Below are 26,225 nucleotides of genomic sequence, written 5' to 3'. Positions count from 1 at the left end.
CACAGCGTACTGAACCCTAGCTCCAGATTTCGGATGAGCTGTCAGGGGAGGATTGTATTGAAAGGTGAAGTCCTTCGCGTCCCGATCTGTGTGAGATGAGTGAAGGGTAATGGAGATGACACAACCAGCTCTTAGAAGCTCTTCATGAGAATGGAAGTGAATGCAATCGGACAACTTGTCGACAACTTTTGTCACAGGGGTATGAAAAATGATTTGAGCTAAACTGACAAGGAATTTTGTTCAACTATTACAAGCCATTACAGTGCATTGGAAAAAATAAGTGACCATTGGCAACACTGTCCAAAAAGGCCTTTGTATGATACATATCACAAAAACAAGCAACAAAACATATCACACAGTGAAAAGAGCCGCAGAACAGTTTAATAAAAGACACTGTTTATTGACTGTCTTGTTGGCCATCTTGTAGAAAGAGGATACAATGTAACAACAGTGTAATAATTTAATCGCTACATAAATAAACACAATGAACATGATTTGAAAGACAGGTCTATCAAGTTTGAAGGGGAATAAAATGCTTTGAGTGCAAATGATAAGGAATGAAATCACAACAATTGACCAGTTAGCAATACATTTATAGCGCTACTGCTAATTTGTGTAGGAACATCACTGATGTAAACTTGAGACGCTTTTTTTTCCAAGATTTCTTCCAGTCCAAAGTGTAAAATGTAATTTCTGGAAACCAAGCATGATCTCATGTTGTTTTTAATGCTTGTTAATTCAACAGTCAGTGCATATTTTTTTAGTCAAGAGGGATATGCAAAAGAAAACTGAGCTCTCGGCACCAATGGGCTTTAACTGTCCTCGTCTGCCCTTAATAATGCAGACAAGTTGAGAAAGAGAGAGAACACTGATGTAATTTTTGTAGAATATGTCTGTGAGTTGTGTCACTGCCAGGGATAAAACATAGTGTGAGAGAACATGTTTGTGTGCTGCATAGATGTGTGGTAATCTTCAGTCCACTTCTGTGAGGCCACACGGTCTCCTGAACTCTTGTCCTCGCTCATGAATCCACTTGTTTGACACTGACAACACAGGAAAAACAAACGCGAGGAACAAAATTAGCTGAGATGGTTGAGTGAAGTCTCTAACGTTTGCTCGAATATACAGAAGATATGAATGAATTTAAAAGATCTAAAGGAACCTGACACGACACATTCAAAATCATCACTCTAGAAGAGTTTTTTTTTTTTTGGCTATATATCATGCGTATTTTTGGATTGAAGTGCCACAAGATAAACAGTTTGTGAACTAATTATCCCCTCAGGTGCCATCAAAACACACCCAAAGTAGGAGACACAGACAATGAGAGTTGCAACCATTGTATTGTTATTGATGCTACATAAAGAAAAATAAAACTGAGGGAATATTATAATAAGACCACCAACTAAACCTCAAATGGTGGAAAAGAACGTGGCACTAATCATTTTGCTAGTTTCATGCAGCCGTTTATATAAATGAACAACTAAGACAACTCTAAAAAAGCAGTCACTTCAAATAGCTGCTGACGGACGAATACGCAATAACTGACACAGGCATTTTTCTTTACACCGATCAGGCATAACATTATGCCTGACATAATATTGTGTAAGTCTCCCTTGTGCCTCCAAAACAGTTGTGACTCTATCAGAGAATGGACATGGGCCTTCTGAGGTGTCTGGCAACACAGTGTTGTTAATGGCGGCCTTTGGGTCCTGGGTGGGATGGCTGCCGCCATCAAAGAGTGTCATTGCTGTGGGGTGGGAGGTGTCTGGTCTGGTCTGGTCTAGGTGGGTGCTACATGTCTAAGCAACATTCACATGAATGAATACCAGGTCCAAATGTTTCCCAGCAGAAAACTGAACTGTCACAAGGCGGTCAATATTATTTATTTCTCCCATCAGTGGTTTTAATGTTGTGGCTGATTGGCCACAACTATATATGAAGTATGAGTAGAGTTTGAACTGTCAAGACTTGTTAGAGACCATTCCCAATATACACCATGATTTAACTGCAGTAGCTGACAGTTTGACTTGCTCACATTGTGTCTTGTTCGTTCAATAATCGCACAACATAAGTGCTAATGTGGACTGTTCCAGTAGAGAAGATGTTTTTATGTGCATTAGGAACATTAGCACGAGAAATTAACATCGCTTTAGTTTTATTACTGTAGAGATAATGGAATCGTGAGCAATTGTCTGAAGAGTGCTGAATAAAACCTGAACAGTCTGCACGAGTTACATGCGTATTATATTGTCATTTTTTTGGAAAATGCATCAATACACACTGTACACTTCATCATGTCATGGAAAACCTGGTTGGTTCTGTTGACAAAATTCCAGTTGTTTTTCGGGAACACCTGCCCAGAAATTGAGTAATTTCCTCTTTCTATAAATCTCTCGCGGCTCTGGCTTGTAAAGTGTGGGAAATTGAGATAAAAGGGAAAACATTTTGGACAAGTCGGTAACACATATTGCTATGAGATCCTGGGGTTAGAGATAAAAGATACAGTAGGCCTACAAGATGTTGTTGAATATCAGAGAGGAAGGCAATCATTTCACGGTGGGGAGCATTAAAGATGACTGAAATGCACCTTTACCAGCAGTGACCACAGCGGTGCATTGCTTGGTTTGTTCGCCAAGCAATGCTTCTCCAACGTAGGAGGTGCAAAAAACATTTACCGTAGGTAACACTTTTAATAAGTACCTCATACAAACCTATCGATTCCATCAAGTATCACAAATCTGAACTTAGACTCACCCCATTTACTTCCTACTAGGACAGGACAGGCTGCATGTCTTGTCCTATAGTCTCCCTCCCCGCTCCTGAACAAATTGTACCAGAACACGGCCGTCCCCTGTGGGAAAATTAAATAGAACAGAATTATGGTGATAACCATAAAGACACAGATGCTGGATTAAAGAGGAACGGGAGCACATGAGACTAAATGCTGAGTTTCTGGCCGGCTCACACGCAATACACGAAAATGCATCGGTCAGAGGTAAGTGAAACCAATTTAAAGTTAATATAAAATCTTTCTCATACTCATTCATATGGACAGTAGACAAACATACACTCTGGTTACCTTTCTAGGCCAGATCGCTGCTCCAAAGTCAGGGAAGACTGTGGCTCCTCCCGCCTCAACATCAGTCATCTGAGAAAAGACGAATTGGTTCAATTAAATTTAATTTCAATTCCAGCGGATTCATAGAGTGTTGACAGAGATACAAATTGACTCAAGATGCTTTGCAAAACCCTGGAAGGTAGTAAAGTTTGTGCTTTTCTTTAAGGATAAAACTCAATAACTCTGAAAAACCGTCAAAGCAAGGCGTGACACAACAACATGCTGAAAGAGGCAAGTACTGACGTTAACCCTTTTTTATGCATTTCTCTTCTCAGAATAGAATAGAATGTCTTTATAGACCCCTTCATGGCCCACATCACAGTGACGTCACGTCGTTAGCTGGAGGCAAAACAGAGAAGCTGGAGGCGAACAATGTCACTGTCAACTGGGAAAATGTTGTCTTTGTGTATTTTTGGCTGTCAAAACCGAAAAAATCAAAGACACCTACCAGCCAGTTGCATTTTACTACGTTCAACCTCCACAGTGGTTCCACTTACTTCTTGTAATATCTTTGTTGGAGAGGCTTCACTTGATAAAGACAGACCAAACTTCGTCCCCTCTGTGTCCTCCTTTGGTCAAATTATCCATCCAGTGAGTGAGAGTGTAGGCGTCAGTGAATAAAGACCCGTCAGTAAAGTTTTTGAAATAACACTCACGGTCTCAAGGAGTGAGCATGTTAATATATTCTCTAAAATATGCGTTTTCCTCATCCATTCTTGCCAAAACAGTCCGTTGAAACATGCTAACTAGCGTTTACAGGCTATAGTGTTTGAGCTCTTTTGCCTCCAGCTAAGCCCCGCCCCTCAAAAAACATCACACCGTTTACAAACTGTGAAGGAATCTACTGTCATTGCACAAGTACATGTAAGGTGCAGTCCTCCTTAAGTGCATTTTTTAAAAAGTATGATAAAAACACAGAAGAATAAAGGTGTAAAAGAAAAAGAAAAAGTAGGTGCACAATAAAAACAAATAAGAAAAAAAATAACGTTTTCATGAGATACTAACACAGAACATTGAGTATTATACATCATGCTGTCTCCACGAGTTAAACCTAATTGTGTTCAATTTGTGAGTTGTTTTCCCTCATACTGCATCAATGTCTCGGTGTAATTATTTCCTTCAGTGCTTTTTTTTTTTTATCTGTAATACAAAGTGCTACTTCTCTGTTGTCCTGAAATACTGGTTCATCCTAACCACGGTTTATCAGTAAATATATAGTGTTTATTCAGTGGATTTTGCTAATATACTGATGCACATTTCATGCTGTGTATCAAGGATGAACCGTACTGGCGAAACAGGAAGAAGACAATCCATACACTGGAATTTTTTATTTTTATTTTTTTTTTATTTGTAGATTATTTTGTTAGCAGGGGCAAAAAAAATAAATTAAAAAAAAATAAGTAGTTTCTTTACCGGCGTGTTAATGGTGAAGGGCCAACAAAACTCTCCACAATATGTACTGGAACTGATTGACAGACGAACTAGATTTGTTTCATGCAGGTGTTGGTACACTCATTAATTTTTAGTCAGGTTTGAGCTGTAAAACTGTGAAGGCCAATTCCAAACACGTCAATCAATCCCAAGTCCAAGATTGAACCAGAGCTGATGCCCACGCAGCTAAACAAAACGAAGGAGAGCGTGTTTCAGGGGACCGCCACCACCGGCCTTCAATCAAACGGCGACTGGATGCACGTACTTACGTAGTTTAAAAAAGTTGCCACACGATTTCCAGTGCCTAATCTTTTGAAAGCATCAGGCTCATCTTTCTATAAAGATAAAATTTAAGAATGAAAGTACACAATGAAAAGGACGCAGTCACACACACATTACTTACGTAGTTTAGGAAGGTAGCAAGTCTATTTCCATCGGCCTTGAGGTTGCTGTCAAAAGGACGCTGCAACAGATGTTTATATGTTTAACCCACCGATAAGACTCACACTAGGAACCCGCCGCTAAAGGCGCACAGATGGAAAACAGATCAAACTGAATTTTGTTTCTAACTGGGTTGTAATAGCTTCAAATGATAAGCTTCAAAGCACGGAATTCAACTCTTATATTATCTTATTTATCATTGGATGATGGAATGGATGACTTTTGTAATAGTTCTTTGCATCGTATATATATATACATATATATATATACACACACACACACACACACACACACACACACATATATATGTATATACACACTACTGGTCCAAAGTTTTAGAACAGCATCATCATATAGTTGGTCAATGCTTTTATTTTGGAGTAAAATGAGACATTAACCTTTATGCATTTCAATAAAAAAAGAAAGAAACATTGGAGTGTTCTAAAACGTTTGACTGGTGGCGTATATACACATTAAAATCAGTCATTCTGTAGCAGCTACACATGTGTCGCGTACATAGAGGGATCGCATGACATTCACAGCCACGGCCGGAGAGAACACACACGAAAAAGTGGAGCTCAGAAAAGCAGCGACAAAGTCAAATGAGAGAAAAGCAAACATTCACACGAGCACACTTTGAACCGGAAAGTCAACTCACCCGTGAGAAGTCATAATGTGGCTCGTACTGTCCCCCGACTCCATAGTTTGCAACCTGGTGAGCCATTGGAAAACATAATCCACACATACAGGTAATGAATAAGCCCTTCTGTCCACTAGACACTGTATTGTACGTCATTCTCTTGCCCTGTGTACGTTTTAACTTTTTTTAACAAACCTCAACCACAAAAGTGTGACGTCAGAAAACTGTTTATCTGGTTCGTTAACATCGTTCGTTAACATAGCGGCTGTTCTTCTACTGCAGCTGCACGATACACAGTGATACACAGTCCTACCAATGGATCATTTTACTTCTGGGATTAATGATGCACACTTTGCTACAATATTTTACTCTTAGTTAGGGGGTCAAACTACTCATTTGTCAGCAATCGAGTGACTTATTGTTTGTGGAAGGACATACGCTTGTATAGAGATTATTAAACTCTTTAATTCCTTGAGTTACATAAATGAAAATGTTCCCCATCAAAAATTAAAATGTCCTGAAATGCACATTAACGTGAATCTAAAAGGGTAAAGGGTGAAATGGAGCCAATCATGAGGCCACATATTACACCGACTCAGTCCCCAGAGAGAATCCCAGAGGAACGCTGCAATATTAGCAGAAGAGAAGCTGATAGGGCAGTTTGATTGCATCAGCCAACTGTTGCACATGTTTGAAATAAGGAAATGAATATTTGAACCCGTACAGCTTAATACTGAATGAAAAATGATAATAATGTTGTATAGATATAAACAGCACTAGGCCGAGTTTAAAATAAAACACATAGAGGTAGAGGTCCCTACTTAATCTCTCCATCAGTTTTGATGGGTGGGCGCAGAAATCAACAAGCACGCCTTATACTTTCTAATCCATTATTATCTGCGACGTTTTAATTTAGAAGCACGAGAGAATATTTTGTGACAACGCAGCAGTTCGTGCGTTACCTGCAGTAACTCCGCGGTTTCCACCGTGAGGCCCGTGATGTCTTGTATCCTCTGATTTACTCTCTCAATGACGGGGTCGTCCTCTGCTTCCAGCCATGCACTGAAGAAACAAATTAGAATATTACACACACACATTCACACTTAAACAGCTTGTGTATCCACCTTGATAATATCTGACTTGTAAGCCTGGAAAGGAAAGCTTGGTATGAGTACACTTCTGTATAAATCATCTTGATTTCTGTGAAGGTGCTCATTCATCTAGGTTGTGGTATATCTTCATCAGAAACCGACCCTTTGATCCTACCCTCTTTCTCCAGTGAGTGTGAATGGAGATAAAACTTCTTGGGGTCAGATGCTGAGACTATGTTGTTACTTTATACGATCTTTATAAACATCTGTCTTCCCTGGCTAAAACGTGGATGACTTTGTCTTCAAGGATTGTCCTTTGTCCTTCGGGTGTAGGTGGACCGCCGAATCGTTTCCGGACGCGTTGTACTGTGTTCTCAACGTATAAAGCTGTACATTCCTGAATGCACTGCACAGCACTGAGCAGCACCGAGCAGCGTATCTAAATAGCTCTATTTTTGCCTGGGGGGGGGTTTTGCCTTGGGGTTAACGGGTTTCTGGGTTCTCAGTGTGTGACCAGGAATGCGGCGTTTCCCGAAAATTCTCAGCAAGAGGAACATTGTCCTACTCTACGTGGCCGGAGTACTAATGAAACTTTTCAGGAAACATCCCATGCCCTCTGTAGATTCAGTGCGGTTCATTCACGGGTTATTAGAGGACCATTCATTGAGGGTAGAAGACAGGATCAAACGGACTCCCACGACGACAGGTATTTATCTAGTCTTCACAGAGTTTCTGGTGAGTAACACCCACAGATGTTCCCATTTAAACTCCCCATCTGTTCTGTCAGAGCTGAAGAAGCTACTCGGATGAAACATCCTCAGGAAAGCCCGGTTGCCCGTCTCTTCAACCTTTTGGGATACAATCTTGATTTAATCTCCCTCTATCTGATCATATGATTAACTTATTACAGTGATCTTATCCTCAAAACAAGTGGTTGGTTGTCAGTGTTTTTAATAAGCGCTCGTACTAATCCATCCCAAATCTGATATGAAGTAAAACATCAAGGCCTTGGATCCGCTTTCACTTGCTGGCGACGTGGCCCATGTTACATAGGGACAAGTCAATACAGGACATGGGCCTTCCTCACATGCTCCTCATCAGCAACCTGCTTTAGTATTTATTTGTATTTTAATATTTTTTGCAAAACAATCTATGCAGCTCTTCTACCTGCAATCATTCCTGTTGACATTTACAGCCACAACCATTTGTTCTCTGCTTTTAGCTTGATCCAGCAGCATCTTACTGATGGCCGGAGTAATGCATTATTATTATTATTATTATTATTATTATTATTATTAGAAATTTACGTAAGGAACGTTGAGGTGAAAATGTCCCAGAGACTCTCAAAGAATTATAAAAAGCAAAACAATGAATAATCACTTCAGTTAGATTAATAATAATTAAGAAAAAAATGATAATAATGACCTAAAATTATGTTTTAATGTCTAAAATCCACAAGAGGAAATCCTGTAAGCATTACCTCTTTGATACTCTGTAGTTGGCTGTGGTCAGGACACCTGTTTTGGGGTCGCGCACAGTAGCTCTGGCAAGCTGGAAACACAAAATAAAAATCAACAAACAAATTTGCAGCTTTAAATTTGAATTATATCTACTTTTCATCTACTCCTATTAATTAGTGTAGTTTCTATAAATTAATTTAACATACTATACATCTATTCCTTATATTCTATGCATAAGCAGAACAGTTTTAATACATTTAGTAATGAGTGATCTGCAGAGTTAATTCAGAATTTGTGCAGGATATCAGGTTTCCAGGAGCTTTTTTTTTTTTTTTGTTAGAGGAATGCATCGCAAACAAACGTGCATTGTAAAAAGACAATTTCAGTCATTATTTACTGACGGCTTCTTGTCTCACCCTGGGTTTAGCCAGCTCTTTAATCTTCTCTATCTCCTCATCTGACAGCATGTCCAGGTAGCGCACAATGTGGGGACTGTCCCACTCATCCTCCTCCTTCATGGGCTTCAGCAGGAGGCGAGGGCTCCTCTTACCGTCCTGGTAGCGACAGAACAAACGGCTTCGCCTCGCTTCGTTCTGGTGAAATATGAACAATAACCAGGAAAAAAAAAAATGAAATAAATAAATAACAAACTGCATTTGGAATCATTTTGTGCATTTGTTCACTTGAACCTAACGAGTGTGCCATAACATGTGTTTCCAATGCAGCCTCACAGCAGGGGGAGGCTGAGCACTGGGCTCCACCCATCTTCCTCTTTGGTATCGGGGCCAAACACAGCTACCCTGTTCTCGTCTCTTCACGTGTCCCCAGTGTCGAAACTGAAAAACCCTCCGTCTGTAAAGTCTCTTTGTTTTAAGGTCTCTGCACTTTTGTTGCGCCAACTCGATTCTCAGAGGCTCACGATTTGGTTTCACCCCTATTGTATTCTCTTTTTTGTAGCTATTATATTTGGCCGCGTCACAACCGTACTCAACACCTCCTGCTGTTGCTGCTTTTCTGCATTTTTCAAAGAATTGGTAGGAAACAAAACACGTCCATCAGAGAGTTAACAGAGCTTCATGGGCGCTGCAGGTAAACTTTTTGACCCTTCTGCACGATACAATGGAAAAACACCTGCGGCGCAACTAATCCCCTACACGGTGGAGCAGCCCTGTTCTATTAGAGGAACGGACTCTGATTTATTTTAACTGTACCCTGCTGAGAGAATCCAATTTCACAAAATAATAGTTTGACAGTTCTGTGTCTATAGAAGTTCTTATAGACTCACGGTGCAGCCATATGGGTTCTAACATTGTTCCGCAGGTTTGAACAGTTACGTTTCTTCTCACGCTTTTTAGACTTCTTGACTCGTGTGGACCTTCTGAGGGTGTCCTGTGGCGTCTGGGAACAGAATATCTTTAATGGGGAGGGAGGGGGCTTTGGGTCCTATAAGTTGAGGGGAGGGTCCTCTGTGGATATTTGATCAGTTTGGCGATCTAGTGGAGGTCAGGTCAACATATTTTTTTTTTAATTGTTCCTAAAGCATTTTTGTGTGAGTGTGTGTGGCAGTTTTTCATGCCTTTAGTAACGCAAAACACCTAACATCCTACCAAGTTTCTTTAGCTGTGCTGTTGTTTTCCCGATGCAAAACCATTTTATTAAATACTGTAGATTATGATTTTGGTTCCATTTTTTTAAATGTATATGCTGCATGTACCGTTTCTGATCTGTGATTCCTCCTGTGATCTGAGCCACTGCACCAAAATTTAAATGACAAATAAAGTCTGTCCATGTCTAGTTTCTTCTTTTCTTACCACAGTGCTTCCTGGTTCTGGGCAGTGACAAAGGACCTGAGCAAAGTTAGAGGCTGTCTTTTATAATGCCTGAGTATAAAGAAGAGAACATGCTCAGTCTATCTTACTGCACCATAATAAAATGAGGCGTTAAGTGAACGCTTTGACTCATTTAATGTGTGGTAAATGAACGTAAATAGATTTAAAACGGTTCCTGATGTGGAACATCTGTGTGATTGAATTTATTCAATTAAAGATGGTATGGTCCAGTGGGCGGGGCCTGGTCTTTGAATAGAGGGGATGTACAAAGAAGGTCTGTGGTGCTGTGTAGAAACTAACAGTGTTTTCTGGCCAAACTTTGCAAATATCTTTGTGTTTCATGGACTGTCTTAGAAGGACAATAAAAAAAATCATGTAACACACTCGGTCTTGCTACTTTTTGTAGCTTTTTTTCCAGTGAGATTTTCACTACTCTGGGTTGGTGTTAACATGTAATATAGTTTTGTAGACAAGTTTTCCTTTATTCAGTTTTAGATTAGATGTGTATATTTGGATAATTAATATATTATTATCACGATAAATGCTCAATTTAAATAAAAATGTTCAGAATGCTTATTTCTTCTTCATGTCTCACCAACTGAATCCCCTCTCCTCTGCACAGAGCCTCGTAGGCCTCTCTCTCTGGGAGATGGTCTTTGGGTCTACTGTAGGTTCCCAGCTGAATGGGCTCCTCAGAGGCAGGCTCGTAGTCCTGGTTCATCTCACGGAGCTGCTTGAACAGGAGCCGCTCAAAGTAACGGAGGTTTCCTCCTGCCCTCTGGTGGGAAGGGTCTGTGAGTACAAAGCAGTCGGTTGTTAATGTCTCAGATCTCAAGTGAGAAGCGGAGTTGAAATACTGCATTTAAATTGGCTGATTATATACATTTTGATCCTTCTGATGAGTGCAGACACCTTAAATCTGACACAGAAGAAGTCTGCACTTTCACATTAATGGGCTTTGTTTTCTTTATTTAAGTTCTCAGTGGTGGATTAACTCATGTCGTACATGTAATTAAGTTATGGCGTCCAATTCTGAAACAAAGGGCTTGTGGAAATACCCTGTTATCCAGGAGAAGACTACACAGTGTTGTTGGTATTTCAATGATTCGATTTGAGTTAAATTCAATGCCAGACTTTAACATGCACTTAATTATTTCATAGTGACTGAAGAGATATTCAGAGCGATACCACCAACAGTGTCTCCCTCATGTTATTAGGTTAGTGTTTGGTCAGAGTCGTATGTTAGAGAGAGTCTGACCAGTTATCCTGCTACGCTGATTGGTTCTCAGCTGGTCCCGTGTCTAAATGGTTGGATAGATCTACTCAATATACACCCGCAGAGAATTGGCAATAACAGAGAATAAAATTGGATTAAAAGTTAAAGTCTACGGGGGAAACTCCCCAGTGAAGTTATGGGAACAGAAGGTTAAAAGGAAGAACTGGACGTCAACTGATTTCTCTCTATTATGTGATGAGGTAAATGTCTCTTTGACGTTTGTTAAGATTTTATGCAGAAAAAATAAAGTCATACCATCATCACCTTGAACTTAAAAAACACCCAACACCGCTTTACAAATGAATGAAGTTTGAAGTTAGCCTAGCCTTATGCTAGCCTTATGCTAGCTAGTTATCTAGACTAAAGGCGTAGACATTTAGCAGCTAGTTTCATATATACTGTGAAACACATGTGTTCATGTAATTTATGTCCATGTAGATAGACACATTTAATTGACATGTAACTTACTTTTCTGAGTAATTTCAACCTTTTAACGATGATGGATGAACACGGAGACTGAGGAGAAGGTAAACACAGCTGCAAGACTGATGGGGTGATTGGGCTACAAAGCATTTTACAGCTCATTTAAGATATTTAAAGGAAGTAGACGCTGGGATATTGAAGTGAGGGCCTTTTAGGGTTACACTGTAGAATCTAACCTGTGATGTAGCAAACATGGCACCCACGGTTTGAGTTGGACTCTCTCTACAATATTCAGCTCTGTGTTTGGTTGGTGTGGCACTCCCTCTTGTGGAGTTAGGGGGAAATGCAGTAAATACTCTGGGAACACGTCTGTGAGATTCTTACACGTCTGTGCAGTTCAAGTTTCACCTTACTGGGTGTAAAATAGGAAGGGACACAAAGGACATTGCAAATGAGTGTGTGTGTGTTCTTTTATAGTACACTGCTTTGATTATACAAATTTAGCTGGGTCATGACAACACCGTCCCACTGAGAGAGCTCCTCTTAAAAGTAACTTGTATAAATTGCCGTACTGATGGTAGATAATATGTGTGTGTGTGCATTTTAGTTTAGCCCAGATACTGTAAGTTCTGTGGGACTGTTAAAATAACTTAATTAAGAGAACATATATAAAATACTCTTACGGTTACATTTAAACACATTCATTTACCGTGTTTCTGACAATTAGATGAGAGGTTTAAGACCACTTCCATATCTGTAAGTACGAATTAAAAGTGCAGCCCATCCCCTTAGCTTAGAAACAGGGAAGCAGCTGTTACAAGGCGGCAAAACGTGTCTGTAAGCACCTTTAAAACTCACTGAATGACAGATTTTTTGGAGGGTTCAGTTTACTCTGTGTATGAGCTGTTTTTTAAAACTCCTCAAATAATTTCACTTGACGTCAAGGAGCTACACTTTAAAAGATGGTCTGCATCTGTCAACAGAGCCCCTGATGCAGAGACTAAAATAACACAGTGGAACCACAAGCCCTTACTTTGAATGGACAACACCCTGCCTCTGTGGCAAACACTGAGCACCGCAGTAAGAGCGGGAGGCTGGACTGTAGTGATTAGTGACACAGGAAGAAGACAACCCCGCAATTACGCCGCGGTCTGAGGTCGTGTCGGTCGGCCCGACGGTGTCTGTCAATGGGATCAGCTGAAACAAGTGCAGCTTTTGGTTTTGAGTTTCACTTGCCTATGCTGCATCTTACCAATGGCCACCAGGCGCCGCGTTAGCTCAATGGCTCGGGGGAGGTCGCCCATCTGGTACACAGAGTAGCTGAGGTAGTCCAAGATGTCCGCTTTGGAAATCACAGCTTCCTCTCCGTCATCCAGCTGCTTCAGGGACTGCTGCATCCACAGCACGGCGTGGTAGTAGTCTGCGTCGTTGTAAGCCGTCTTCCCCATGTCGAAGCAGTCGTCCACCGTCAGCAGGGCGCTGGAGTGCACGCCTGGGGAGGGTTTGGTGAAATGGAGTTACAGACCACGGCTCATTTCAAGACAAATTTAGTGTGTTACACTTTGCTGAAAGAGTGAATTTGGGTTGGATGTTATTTTTATATAATTAATTTAATTTAATTTAGATTTTTTTCTCTTCTTTCCATCGCTATGTGATATATAGGATTCTGGTTTCTTGGTCAAAATATACAGAAAAGCACAGTCAACTATATCAGATAAACAAAGACACAAACACATTTTTAAGCTTTATCCAGCTTGTATTTAGATGGAGATAGAAAAGAAGGCCAGGCTGCAGACTGGTTGTATTAACAAATAGTTCAGTTTCATTCCATACTTTTCCATACTTGCGTAGGAACCCTGTAAACTGGTGTCTTGATGTGTTATCGTGTCTCGTGTGAACGAACATCTGATGTAGAGATAAATAAATTCTGAAGGATGTCTGGAAGATGTTGTTTCCTATATATGACTATTATGTATAAATAAACATGTTTGATACGCATTCACTTTGTCAATAGGTAGTAAATGATATTTTTTTGCACATCTGCTTTAGTGGGATATCAGTCTTAGATATTTCTTCTGTGTTGTACGTAATTTGTTGAGGTATGTGGGGTAGGTCCCTGCCCAGACACATGAGTTTCAGGAATAGAACATGTACTGAGTATGATGCAACATTAAATGAGTCATTATTTAGTTCTTAAACCACATGGAATTTAACCCTAAATCCAGCCCAGAACCAAACTAAGAACTAAGAAAGAAATAACCTTGTAGCAACAGTTAACTATAGGTTCCTCACTAGGGAACATTAATGTGCCATGAGAGATCATCAGGGAAATTATCCAATTTCACTTAATGGGTCAGAAAATTATAAATTAATAAAATTATTTATTTACTGCAAATAATTAGTCTACGTTCATCTATGCCAACATATCGTATAGTGACAGGAAGAGCGATTTAAACCTCCTCCACTAGATGGCAGAAGGTAGATTATTAACCTGCTGCCATTCAAACAACAGAATAAGTCGTGATGCTTGGAGTGAGACAGCACTGACAGCGGTGGACAAATACTGGAAAAGGAAAAAGCACTCAATCCAAACTGAGTCCTGGAGAACATCGTGACCCAGACGAAGGTCCTAGTGTGAGAAGTGGTGAAAAAAGGCTGAGCTCAAGACAATAAAAGATTTATCTTTCCTTTGGCTTTACTTTTATCGGGGAAAAGAACGGAGCCATGGTTCCAAGCCAACACATTATTTTATTTTTTAGACTTTGTCACATATTTATGTGGTGATGTGCTTTGGGATTTTTCTAATGTAAGATATGTGCCATGCCTCAAGAAAGGTTGGGAAACACATGTAAACTCATATAAATCCGCACTATATACTGCTGTAACGTGGCAAATGTCCCCACTGTGGGGTAAATTAAAGGACTATCTTATGTCATATATTCACTATTTGTGCACACTCCTTGGTTACCTGGCAGCTTTCCTTTGGAAAACGCTTCAGAATCCAGTTGGTACGTGTCCTGCAGCCGCATCAGTGCCTTGGCTGCACCCGTCTCGTCCTCAGCATCTGGGAAGTACTGCCTGTGCACGGACATGTTGGAGACGAAGCCTGTGCACAAAGAAAAAAAGCACTAAAGTAAAGCAGAAATGACAACGTTATTGACACTGAAAAGGAATAGAGAGTAAATTGCTGATTCATCAAATCCTCAGAATCATTAAATAAATGATTTATCCCTGAGGGGTGTTTAGGAGGGTGAAGGGTGGTACATAAATAAATACACAAAGGTGGACAGGCAATGGCAGGCCTTCTGCTGGTAACTGAAATATGAAGCATGAAATAAATAATAAAAAATGTAAAATAGCAGACTCGGTACAGCAATAAATAATGTGAAGCATGGATTAAATTAAGAGATAAACGAGGTCATAGCGATACTGCACGTGAGAGGATATTGCGCAAAGTGTAAATCTTAAGTTACTGTCACCCCTTAAAGATCAGAAGGAGAATGACGATGCTCTCCTCCTCTGGGTCCTACAGGCTGGAAGGAGGAAGCTGCACTGTCATCCTCATCGTACACAAATAAAGCAACAGCAGGCAAAAGAGTCTGGGAGGTGTGACTGGACTTTATTTACATAAACAGGACTGGAGAACACTTAGTTCTTAGTTTGCATTCAGCCTTTTCTTTTTACTTTTACAACTTTTTAAAATCAAACAGTAAACATTGTGAATAAAGGGAAAAGCATCACTCTGAGCTAAATGCTAAAACACATGTTTTAGCATTTGTCTTTTACATCCAGGCTCTTAGTCACTGTGGCCACGTAAACACATTCACTTGAGAGGCTCAGTCCATCTTCGTCATAGAGATTTGAACCCTAGTGTAAACACGTACACACTTCCAGGTCCAAACACAGGCACACACACACACACACACACACACACAAAGGGAGAACATGGCCAAAATATGCAGAGATGGGGAACAGCTGCAGCGAAGACATGACGGGCTCTGTCTGCCGTTTGCCTGTGAACTGGGGAGCTTCTAAAACAGAACTGCACAGCAATCATTTCCACTCGGCAGTCAGAGCTGTAATCACATTGCTCACATCCGCTCTGGATTTTAACATTCACTGCTTGCCACTCGCTCTCTGCTCATGATTAAAGAAGCCTCTCTGAAACTGTATTGAATGCCGTCCTTTACATCTGATGTGGTTGGAACAGTTTAAGCTTAAACTCAATTTCCATTTTTATTACTTACTCATCCAGACTTAATGCATGAATAAGAACTTGACCTAGTGAAAAGTTGTGGAGACATTTCCTCACCATCAGAGGGGTTCTGAAGCACCAGACTCTCCAGCTCAGACCACTCGGTGTTGAGTCTCTTCATCAGCTTGTAGGCGTTGACTGGGTGAGCCAGGTAGCCCTCTGGATCAGAGGTGGACACTCGAGTCAGAGCATCGAGTTTACTGGCCCAGCTAAGAGAAAGACAAAAAACATGTTTCTGATATTGTAAAAGCCCCTTTCCAACTGCTCATTAGTGCAAATATCTAATCAGCCAGTTTACATGGCAGCCACTCAGTGTATGCTGTTACAGTTGCGTTATGCAGAAGATGCACACCACATTGAGAAAAAGGCCGACAGCAGCAGAAGACCACACGCCTGTCACTCCCCTGAGCTACAGGCAGGAAACTGAGGCCATTAGAAGATTGGAAAAGCCTTCCCTGAACTGATGAGTCATTTCTGCTGCGTTCAGATACTAAGGTCAGAATGTGGTGGAAACAATAAAAACACACTGGTCTTCTGATGACTACTTTCTGCAGGATAATGCACAAATGTCACAAAGCTACAATCATCTCAAACTGCTTTCTTGATTATAATAATCAGTGCGTTTATATGCACATGAAAAAACAACAATTACTGCCTTAATCTGACTTTAACTGGACAAGTTAAGTGCATGTAAACGCGTTACTCCAATTCAAATTGGAGTTCTACTTATCTGATTAAGATAATGATAAGATAAAAGATGTATTTTTAATGGCATTTATACACCTTAATGTGAGTTTAACTAGAAGACTAGGCTGTTCTAAAAGTTTTGTGTAAATATAGACATTATAAAGCGAGTACACAAAACAACCAGAGCTCACCTGTGAGGCCACTGTGCTAATTTAAAGTTCCAGGGCCGCAGGGTTGAGAACGTACCTTTTAACAGCAGCGAGCTTGGACTCCTCCGCTTTGATGTACTCCCTCAGAGACTGAACCAGCTCCTTCTCCGTGTAGATCAGGTCTGTCATTTGACCTGCAGACACACAGACAGAGTCGTCATCACCTTCCATTCTACTGCTTTCTGCAGTCTGAGATGTGCAGACTTTAGTATTTGCAATGAGTTGCTGCTTCATCAAACAAAGACGCAACAGTCCAACTTTTACATCTGGCTTGGTTTTCTTCAGAAACACTGTAAAATCTATTTCTGGTCACACTTTTTTTTATCAGACTCAGGCTGAAGCAAATTAAATCCTCAGCCACAAAGTGTTTTGTGTGTGGGGGGGTTGATAGTATAGAATTACTCATCAGATTGTCTTTGAGGAGACCGTTGGGGCGTAATGTGCTTAGTAAACATTTTTATGATTAATTCACAAAGCTGACTCCAGGAGAAAAAAACACCTTCACTGTTTACGCATTTAAAAGACAATAACTGAACAAAATGTAAGAAAAGATTTACAGGCATTTCAGGGAGTGTGATTTGTTATTATTGTGTTATTTTTGTCTATTCTGTGCATATTTATTCAAAGATCTGAAACAAAAAGAACTGACCAACACTATTTCTCTCTAAATTTATTAAAGACGAGTTTAACTTCGCCTCCTGGCCACATCCTCTATTTAAAACCGCCATGCACAGAAACTAAACATCCCCGTTCTGTCATAAAAGGGTCTTTTTTTGTGTGTGTTTTTGTTACAGGGGTTAGATCAAGAATTACAAAGTATCAGAAGCTGGATGTGGCTTCAGAAAGGAATAAATTTATGTATACAGTTTATACAGTGCGTGAAGCAGCACAGAGTTCTAGGACTTTTTATTAAAATGTGGGATTAGGTGGTGTTTGCCCAGGTTGCCATGAGACACACAAAACTCTTCCAGCGGTTTTTTCTCACTACTTAGTCCACATTTTACACTAAATGTTTATGGATATTCTTCAGTCAGATTTATTTACTTAAAACCTAATGCATAAACCTCACACTGTAAAATAAATGTTAAAACACTGAGTAATAGCGGTGATGGTTTACACACAGTTAAATGGTTAAATATGTAGTCTTGGTTCTCTCCTCTGAGGGAAACGATGTTAATAATATTTATAAAAAGGATGGATTCTGTGGATGATCTTGAGGCATTTTATCTCTGGTTTGCACCGAGGAAGCATGAAGTAATGGCAGCACGGCTGATCTCAAACTGACAAGACTGGAATGTATGTAAAGACATATGTTTACACCCACCGATGGAGGTGAAGATCTCTCCCTGTGCGGTCCGACAGCAGAGCAGACTGCAGGAGATGACGAGCAGGAACACCCTCATTATGTCCACTTCAATCGTCTGCAATGACAAAAGTCATCAAGTCGTGTGTATTTGTGCTATACGTTGATATGAAACACTTTCACAGTGACAAACAGTAACCTGATCTGATAGTGTGCAATATCCTGACTCAACAGTCCACACAATGACTCTGTATTTCCATGCAGCCTTCACTGGTGTTCTACCAATATTCAAAGTTTCCTACAAATGAGTCACTGCTGCCTCTCAAGCTGCAGACACCGTGCACGAGTGGTCGTGTTTTCTAGGGCAGAAAAGATCTTGATCTGCTGCAGAGCCGACGACACGGCTGAAAAAGCAGAACTAAATGACGATACGATCGCAGCCCAGCGCCAACAAAAAGGTTTCCCTGTGAAGCCCTGCTCCACCTTCTGCTTTTGAATCTGCTTCACCACGGGGCTTCTCGGGGCTTCAAATGCAAGCACAGGCGCACTGACGCCACCTGCGCGGCTTTGGAATCAAAGGCTTAGAGTAACAGGGGATCTGAAGTGCATAATTGACACTCTATCTGACAGCGTAGTAATACCTCGGATAGGAATCTGCTCCGGGTGAAAATCATTTCACTTTCACAACACGGAACTGACAACGTGGAGGTCGAGCACGTTCAGATTCAGATTCAGATTCAGATATAGAAAGCTTCCTTTATCCGCAGGGTGCAACTAAGGACACACAGAGACTGCAAGCAACAAGACTGAGTGGAAAAGCTCAGGTAAAGATTTAGGTAACATAGGTTTAACAAAATTATTAAAATAAAGAAAGAAACAAACACCTGGTCATGAGCAGTGCTCAGTAGTACTGTTGCAAAGTTACTGCAAGCAACACTTCTGAGCCTTAAAATGACACAAAGACACCAAAGTGGTGTCCAAACGGTAAGTTGGACATCTTGGACTCTACTCTCTTCTTCCAGACATACATCAAATCTGCTCTTTTCCACCTTAAAAACATCTCCTGTGTCCGGCCGGAGACACTCATGCATGCCTTCATCATCAACAGCCGTCTGGACTGTTTCAATGGAGTCCTGTTCAGGGCACCCAGCAAAACCCTGGACAGGGTCCAGTATGTCCAGAACTCGGCTCTGGCAGCATATCACCCCCACACTTATCCAACTTCCGCATCTCTTATAAAACCCCCTTCTCACCTCCAAAGCCCTGCACTCCACCTCCACACCTTCTCAGTGAGCTCACCGTGTGCCGTGCGTCTAATTTGTCTTGTCTGCTCTTGTAAAGCGTCCTTGGGTGTCTAGAGAGACGCTGTATAAATTGAATTTATTATTAGTTGCGTGCACAACATATTTCCAGGACTGACTGTCAGTGCACACGCTTGAAAGAATGAGCATGTGAAAGCAGCACATCCGCGTGCGCAACCGCAAGTCGACTGTAAAACAGCGACGCTGGAAAGCGGAATTTGGCCTTTTTGTGGCGAATGGATCGTTTCCATGAGCAACACCAACAGCAGACAGGACCGGAGATAAGCTGTGAAATGTCTTTATCCCGTATAACCAGTCATTGTGGAGTCTGACCGCAATCTCAGCGAGAAGAAAGAAAAAGAAAAAGAAAAGAAAAAACAGTGCACGTTTAGTTTTAACATTTTCAATTATAGTTATTACTCTGGAATGTAGCACAGTGAGTTTATGGTAGTGAGGGATATATCACAGATTTCAGGCTACAGGCTAGAATTACCCCAGCAGCACTTAAATTGTTTTTTCTTTTGTTGTTTTGTTGTCTCAAATCAGCTTGTCAGGTTAAAAATAGTGAGATAAATAATCCAGTGACATCAAATCCTTGAAGATACTGAATCGATTTAAGGTTGTTTTGGCTGATTAGGTGAAGGACACACATGCTTCCACGTTTCTTTAACTGCAGCGTGAACCTGCTTCCATTTAGAGCATGATAAATACATTACAAGTGCAAATGGCCTTTCTATTTAACTGAGGTTTTCCTGCACGTATACGCCAAGCTCCATAAATAACCCTCCCGTCCTTCTCTCTGGTGAACGTCTTCCTCTTCCTAATACAAATTTAGCTTCCAGTGTATTTCCTATGAGAGCCTCTGGTTCACCTAATGACTGCGGACGGCCATCGCCACAGTCGTAAGCTACAAATTAAACGGCCACTTCTCCGCCCTTTCATTTACAGCTGATACAGTCGCTGAGCTCACACACAGTCTGGCCTGTCGTTGCACGCTTGTAACATCCAGGTCGCATTCCTGAAGAAGAGGTCCTTTAACATTAACTATGCAAATGTTCCCAAGCTCTGACCCTGCCTGGTATTTGTGGGGGAAAAAAAAAGGTGCTGGAGTGTTGGTTCATGAGAGGGCAGGTGTGAACAGCCACTGGAAACTACCCACACTGTACTCAAAATAAAACGATTAAAATTACCTGTTTAAAACACAGTGTATAAAATAAAACATGTCATTCTGCTCTATTAGGAGTCTCCTTCATAAACATCTTGATTTACAGCAGTGAGTACAGTACCAGTATTATGCTCTGCTTCTCCAGAACTCGCCTGGGCTGAACGATGACTACAGCCCTGTCGATTCCTGCTCATTTCTTACGGGAGGCAGGCGATGGGGTTGTGTTTCTCCACATTTTTGTTATTTCACACGGAGGTGTGGCTCCATTACGGAGATAAGAAACTCAAGTAACACATTTTCTGGCGAGGCAGTCGGGATCCAAGGTTTGCAGCGGGGCAGGGGTTTGTCGAGAGCCAACGATTACTCCGACAGTAACTGTTCGACAGCTGAGGTCAGCGTGTTCTACTTTCACACTTGAGAAAAAACAAATACGCGAAATGAAACAGTGTTAAAATAAACTTTAAAAAAAAAAAAAGCCGCCTTCTGGGCCAGTAGAGGAAACATCAAATTTTATATAATTCACATTTATTTTTGTGGACGAGCAGATTGAAGTCTGCTCCGTGAAATGGATCAAACTGATCTTTAGCATTGTTTTTTTCCAAACTAGTTTCCTTTGAAATACAATCCAGAGCAACACAAACGCCAAAAGCGCCGGACTGTGGGTGTGTGTTGCCAGGACAACTGAAGCAACACGGTTGCAAAAGACCTCGGCCAAACCTCTGAGAACATTAAATATTTTAGGAAACGTTTTCTGCAAACTAGTCTCGCCTTTAATACGGACCGAAGCGCTTAGAAGAAAGACTTCAAGAAAGTCAAAACATCTATTTTTCGCCCTACACTTAAAAGTGATACTCGCCTACTAAGCTGCACAGTTAATGAAAGTGAACATTACAGTAATGATCCGAAGCGTGGGGCTGAAATTATAATGTAGTTTACCTGCTTAAATTATATCAGGGCTTTACATTATTCTTAATTAGAGGGTGTGTTGGCTTTGAGTGACGAGCGGTGCCACCACAGATCACCACCTGTCTGCCAAAGGGCGTTCTCTGCACGAGATCTAGTCTGTACTTGTGTTCTTGTGAAATCTCATCACTCACAGTCCAAGTGCTGTTCTAATTTAAAGCATTTTAATCTGACCAGGCACAGTCCAAATGTGTCCCAGAATGAAAATTCATTTCTAGTTCGGAGCTTCAAAGCTGCTCCTCAGGAATCCTACGGGGGATATTTCTGAGGATCTGTCCATCTGTATATGCAGTCAGTGGTTTGTGTACTTTGCAAAGGAGTGACGGTAAACAGGCAGGAGGATGTGTGTCTCAGACTGCAGTAATATATATTCCAACAATATACAAGTAATGGCATATACGCGAAAAGTATAACAATTCAGTACTTTTTGTATACATGCCAACACTTGTATATTGTTCATTCTGTTTTTTATCTTTCACACAGTCCACACTTTATTCTTGTTCATTTTTTGCCCTTTTGCATGCTGTTGCACAACTGCAATTTCCCCCGTTGTGAGACAAATAAAGGTTTTTCTAATTCTAATTTCCTCAGTTGTGATGCATATTCTGAATGCACTTTATAAAGGCCCAAAAAATCCTCCAGAAATCCTTTTATCTGAACCCAGTGCAAAACATAACGTCCCTACCTGAATCACTCCCATCAAATCTGTCATTTTTTGCAGTGATCGTGGAAGTGCATATGTAAACATACTATATTTGAACAAAGAATGAAAGCTGCATGCCAGAAAAGTGAAGTCCTGGTTAGAAAGAAAAGACACTTTCCAGTCAGCATCGCCCTCAGCGCTGTGATGCCTGTATTTGGTGCACTGAGTTAGACGGCGAAAGGTTGATGCTAAACAGACGTTTTCTGGTATGTAGTGCACCTCTACAGGGACACGCCACAGACATGTTCAGCATGTTACAGAGGAGACCACATGCATGTGCACACATGAACAGTATCCACTGACTGAACACGCTCATAAGTCATCGCTGCTGCTCGTGCATTCTGGGATGATATTATCTGCTCTGCTGCAGGTCACTGAACGGTTAAGATCTGACAACTTATTTAATGAACAAAATCATCAGATTCACTCTACATACCACCCACTCACTCAAAAACGTGCTTTTACTTTCACTTCAACAAACACGAGGGGTGAATAAAGGACAGTGTTGCTCGCCGTGAAGCAGCACCGGAGTTTTCAGTCTTACGTCACTTTCTCGGAAGAAGCTGGAAGGATATTGCAACAAGGGGTTCAACAGTTCTCTAATCTGGCGACCATATGTTCTTACATGCGTTTGTTTCATATAAAGTGAGGTTAAATATATTCAGAAGAGAATTGCTGAGTTGTAAACAGATGCATCTCCATCTGGTAGAGGGACTCACACTGTTAAACGTACCGGATCGAAGTTGCATTGGTTTACACAGGCAGGCATCCAGACGGGACGGACAAGTGAGCAAATAAGTGAGCACGAGTGTACGCCACAGGTTTTGTGCGAGGGTTTGCACTCACATAAATGACACAAAAAAAGAGACGAGTCTAAATCAAGCAGGGCTTCATAATAGTTATTTGATACAAACAAACAGGCATATCCAGGACAGCAACTGTTTTTAATGAAAGAGATGTGGGTTAGGTGGGTGTTATTACAGATAGGGATCAGGTTTCTTCTTTTATTTCTCGTAACTTACCAAGGCCGTTCTGTTTTCAGGCTGCATCTAGTGAGACGTCAACCTCAGAGCGCGCATGTCACCTGCCCCGAGGTCTAATTACTGCTGACAGATTTATGGCATCCCTCCATTTGCTGCCTTCCACTCACACACGCTCCAGTGGCCGCCACAGCCAGTTATTGCCGTCGCATGAATCAGTGCAGGGATTCACGTACCTGGCGGGCGTGCCGTCTTTTATGCTGGGGATGTGTGTTCAGCGACATTACGAGCTGTTTGCTAACGGCAGACAAAGCTTTTCCGTTGGAGCTTCTTTTCTTATCTTATCAGCTATTTTAACAATGGGTTTAACGAACTGATTTACATTTTTTATTTTTGTCTTCTGAGCCAGGTGCTGATAGCAGCTCAGACAAAAACATTTCACATTTTAAATGACAAAAAGAGGTTATTTGATAATGGAAATAATTCTTAGTTGCACCAGAAAACTGTTAAATCCCTTTATAAGTGATATTTGCGTCAATAATAATAACAAGGATTGAGTAATATTTCAGGTTTTCAGGTGTTTTGATGTTTTAATTTTAAATATTTTACACAGATTTGTCACTATTGCAAAGGCAACTGTAAATCTCCTGAACCTATAGTAAATCACCGCTACCCCACCTATCCAGCCCCCGTCTAACCTAAAGTAAGGCAGGTTTTGCTCGTTCGAACGTTAATGTCCATTTATTTCTAAAGTGCATTCAAAAACAACAAAGCTTGCAATTTAAAACAAATAAATAAATAAACAAGGCTGACACGAGTACAGCTGCTCAATGATTTTACAGGATGTGTGTACAGAATAGTAAGAATTTCAAATTCAGAACAGCCAGACTTGACTCCTGCTATATTTTAAATGGACAGACTGAACGCTTTAATTGTGTATATTTACAGCCGGCACACTTTCCATCAGGGCCATTTATTCTCCAGTGAAAACTGTTTACTTGCCTAAGTTTGTTTTGCGTGAAGCCACTGCACTGAAACACAACCCAGAGAGCAGGTCTGTGCAGAGAGAGCGCATGTCAACACTAACTCGCAGCTTATGCTTCTGCGTTAATGGATGACGTTAATGACGCAGACGCCTACAGAACCGACGCAGAGCCTTGTGCACCTCCCCAGAAATGTAACTACGTGTCATGGTGAAGCAGACCACAACGGCTGTGATTGGTCCTCTTGATGTTAGTGCGCATCTGCTTTAGATTCAGTGCATCCTCTGTAAAGGAGGTTTGGAGATACAGAATTTTTTACAACTCCGGTTTGGCGGAATTTGGCCAAAATTTGGGCAAAAGTTTCTGCCACCAATGTTAAAAGTAGCGCCGTCTAGTGTTTGGGTGGCGTCGTTACACAACGAGCCAGACTGACGAGCTCCCAAGTAGCAATGTCTCGCACCCGCGTACGCGTAGGCTCCCCGCGTAGGTCAGCGCAGTACTATAAACGGGCCTTTGGAGCGTGCAGCTCCTCGGCCCCTGCAGTGACGTCAGCCCAGAACAGTTGTTTCTAGAAACTCCAACTCTTCACCTCTCTGGTCCACTCAGTGTCCGGCTGCCTGGGCTACGTTTGGAGACACAGTTATGTCTGTGGCCGTATTTTTATTATTAATCATTTATTTATTCAAAAAAAAGAACCGTAGGTAATTAAAAATGTCATGTACCGACTGAGGGGCTCGGCCAAAAAAGTTCGCGCAAACTTTCAAAACTTTCTCCTCTCCCCGCGGTGAACCATCGTAACCGGGCTGCCTCGCCATGTCTCGCATAACAATGTAACACACAGAGCGGAAATAATCCTCACGGCACGAGCAATGTCACCTTATTGTAAGAGGTGATAAAGAATCCCTATACTGTGGTACCCCCAAGCAAAACTGAACAGACGCAACAGAAGCCTGTTGGACGCAGTTATTGATAACCAATGCCAGCATCATGTTCGAGAGGCGAGCGACACTGTCTGTTCAGCGGGGGCGCAAATACAGGCTCCTGAGGTGGCTAGTGAAATAAGATATTTTGTGACAGCTTACCTTTATTCCTCTGAGGACCGTCACACTTTCGCAGGTGGACGCAAATCCACTTGGCACCCCGCGGCTGTGGATAGTACCGAGAGGGGCTGGAGAGAGACGCTGCCACGTACAGAACCTCCCCGAGGACGGGCCGTAATGAGCCGAAGAGACGCGCAGCGACATTCCTCACTGAAATCATTGACTTGAGCTTAGACAGACTTAGATGATCCACGAGGGAAACGGTTTGGTCACAGTCGCTCATAAGTAGCACATAAAAGAAACACTCTTAAGAACCACAGGTAAAACGAAATAGAATAAAATATAAGTAAAATAAAATAAAATACAAAATAGTGCAAGCAAAAAAGAATATATATCATATACATAGGAACGACAATCAGGTGCAATAGTGTCCATTAACATAGACGTGGAAATTCCCTTGTAGGAGTGTGGAATTAGAATAATATAATATACAATATCCAAAAAAAAAATTGAAAGAATATGCAAAATATACAAAAAATAATATATAGTGGTGCATAAAGTGCAATATTTGCATTTGGAACATAGAGGAGCACAGGTGTAATAATCTCATATCATGTGATAATATCCCTGTCATAGTAGTGTGTAAGAGTAACTCATATTTTCACTTCTGATTTTATGAATTTTGGAATTAAAAATCTGAACCTCTAACAAACACTTCAATTACATCCAGGCTTCGGGAGTGTACATGTTTTTATTTGAGTCCAAATTTTTGACTAACCTTGCAAAATCTTAACAAATTTTGAAAATTCATTGTAATTTGTTTATATGTATGTTTGATCAATGTAATTATGTGTTGAAACTTTATTTGCTGTCATTCTTGACTAGGTCTCTCTGGCAAAAGAGATCTTGGATCTCAATGGGACA

At 41.0% G+C, this 26,225-nt stretch overlaps 1 protein-coding gene across 3 annotated transcripts; it reads right to left on the bottom strand.

The window, feature by feature from the left end:
- Nucleotides 1-379: 379 nt before the first annotated feature.
- On the bottom strand, nt 380-25,511 carry p4ha2 (procollagen-proline, 2-oxoglutarate 4-dioxygenase (proline 4-hydroxylase), alpha polypeptide 2). Of its 3 annotated transcripts, XM_047607532.1 has the most exons (16): nt 25,344-25,511; nt 18,188-18,284; nt 16,901-16,997; nt 16,025-16,176; nt 14,681-14,818; nt 12,965-13,204; nt 10,609-10,805; nt 8,601-8,777; nt 8,205-8,275; nt 6,596-6,695; nt 5,652-5,705; nt 4,956-5,015; nt 4,822-4,887; nt 3,083-3,151; nt 2,758-2,854; nt 380-1,043 (listed from the first exon to the last, which is right to left on the bottom strand). In XM_047607532.1, exons 1-16 carry the CDS (start codon nt 25,503-25,505, stop codon nt 973-975), a joined length of 1,848 nt encoding a protein of 615 aa, XP_047463488.1. In that variant the 5' UTR covers nt 25,506-25,511; the 3' UTR covers nt 380-972. The 3 variants fall into 3 exon arrangements, with proteins under 3 accessions (XP_047463488.1, XP_047463490.1, XP_047463489.1); XM_047607534.1 differs by lacking the exon at nt 4,822-4,887; XM_047607533.1 differs by lacking the exon at nt 4,956-5,015.
- Nucleotides 25,512-26,225: the final 714 nt, after the last annotated feature.

The sequence above is a fragment of the Mugil cephalus genome, chromosome 15, assembly GCF_022458985.1.
Source record: "Mugil cephalus isolate CIBA_MC_2020 chromosome 15, CIBA_Mcephalus_1.1, whole genome shotgun sequence".
NCBI lineage: Eukaryota > Metazoa > Chordata > Actinopteri > Mugiliformes > Mugilidae > Mugil > Mugil cephalus.
This window is presented reverse-complemented; position numbering and strand designations above follow the sequence as displayed.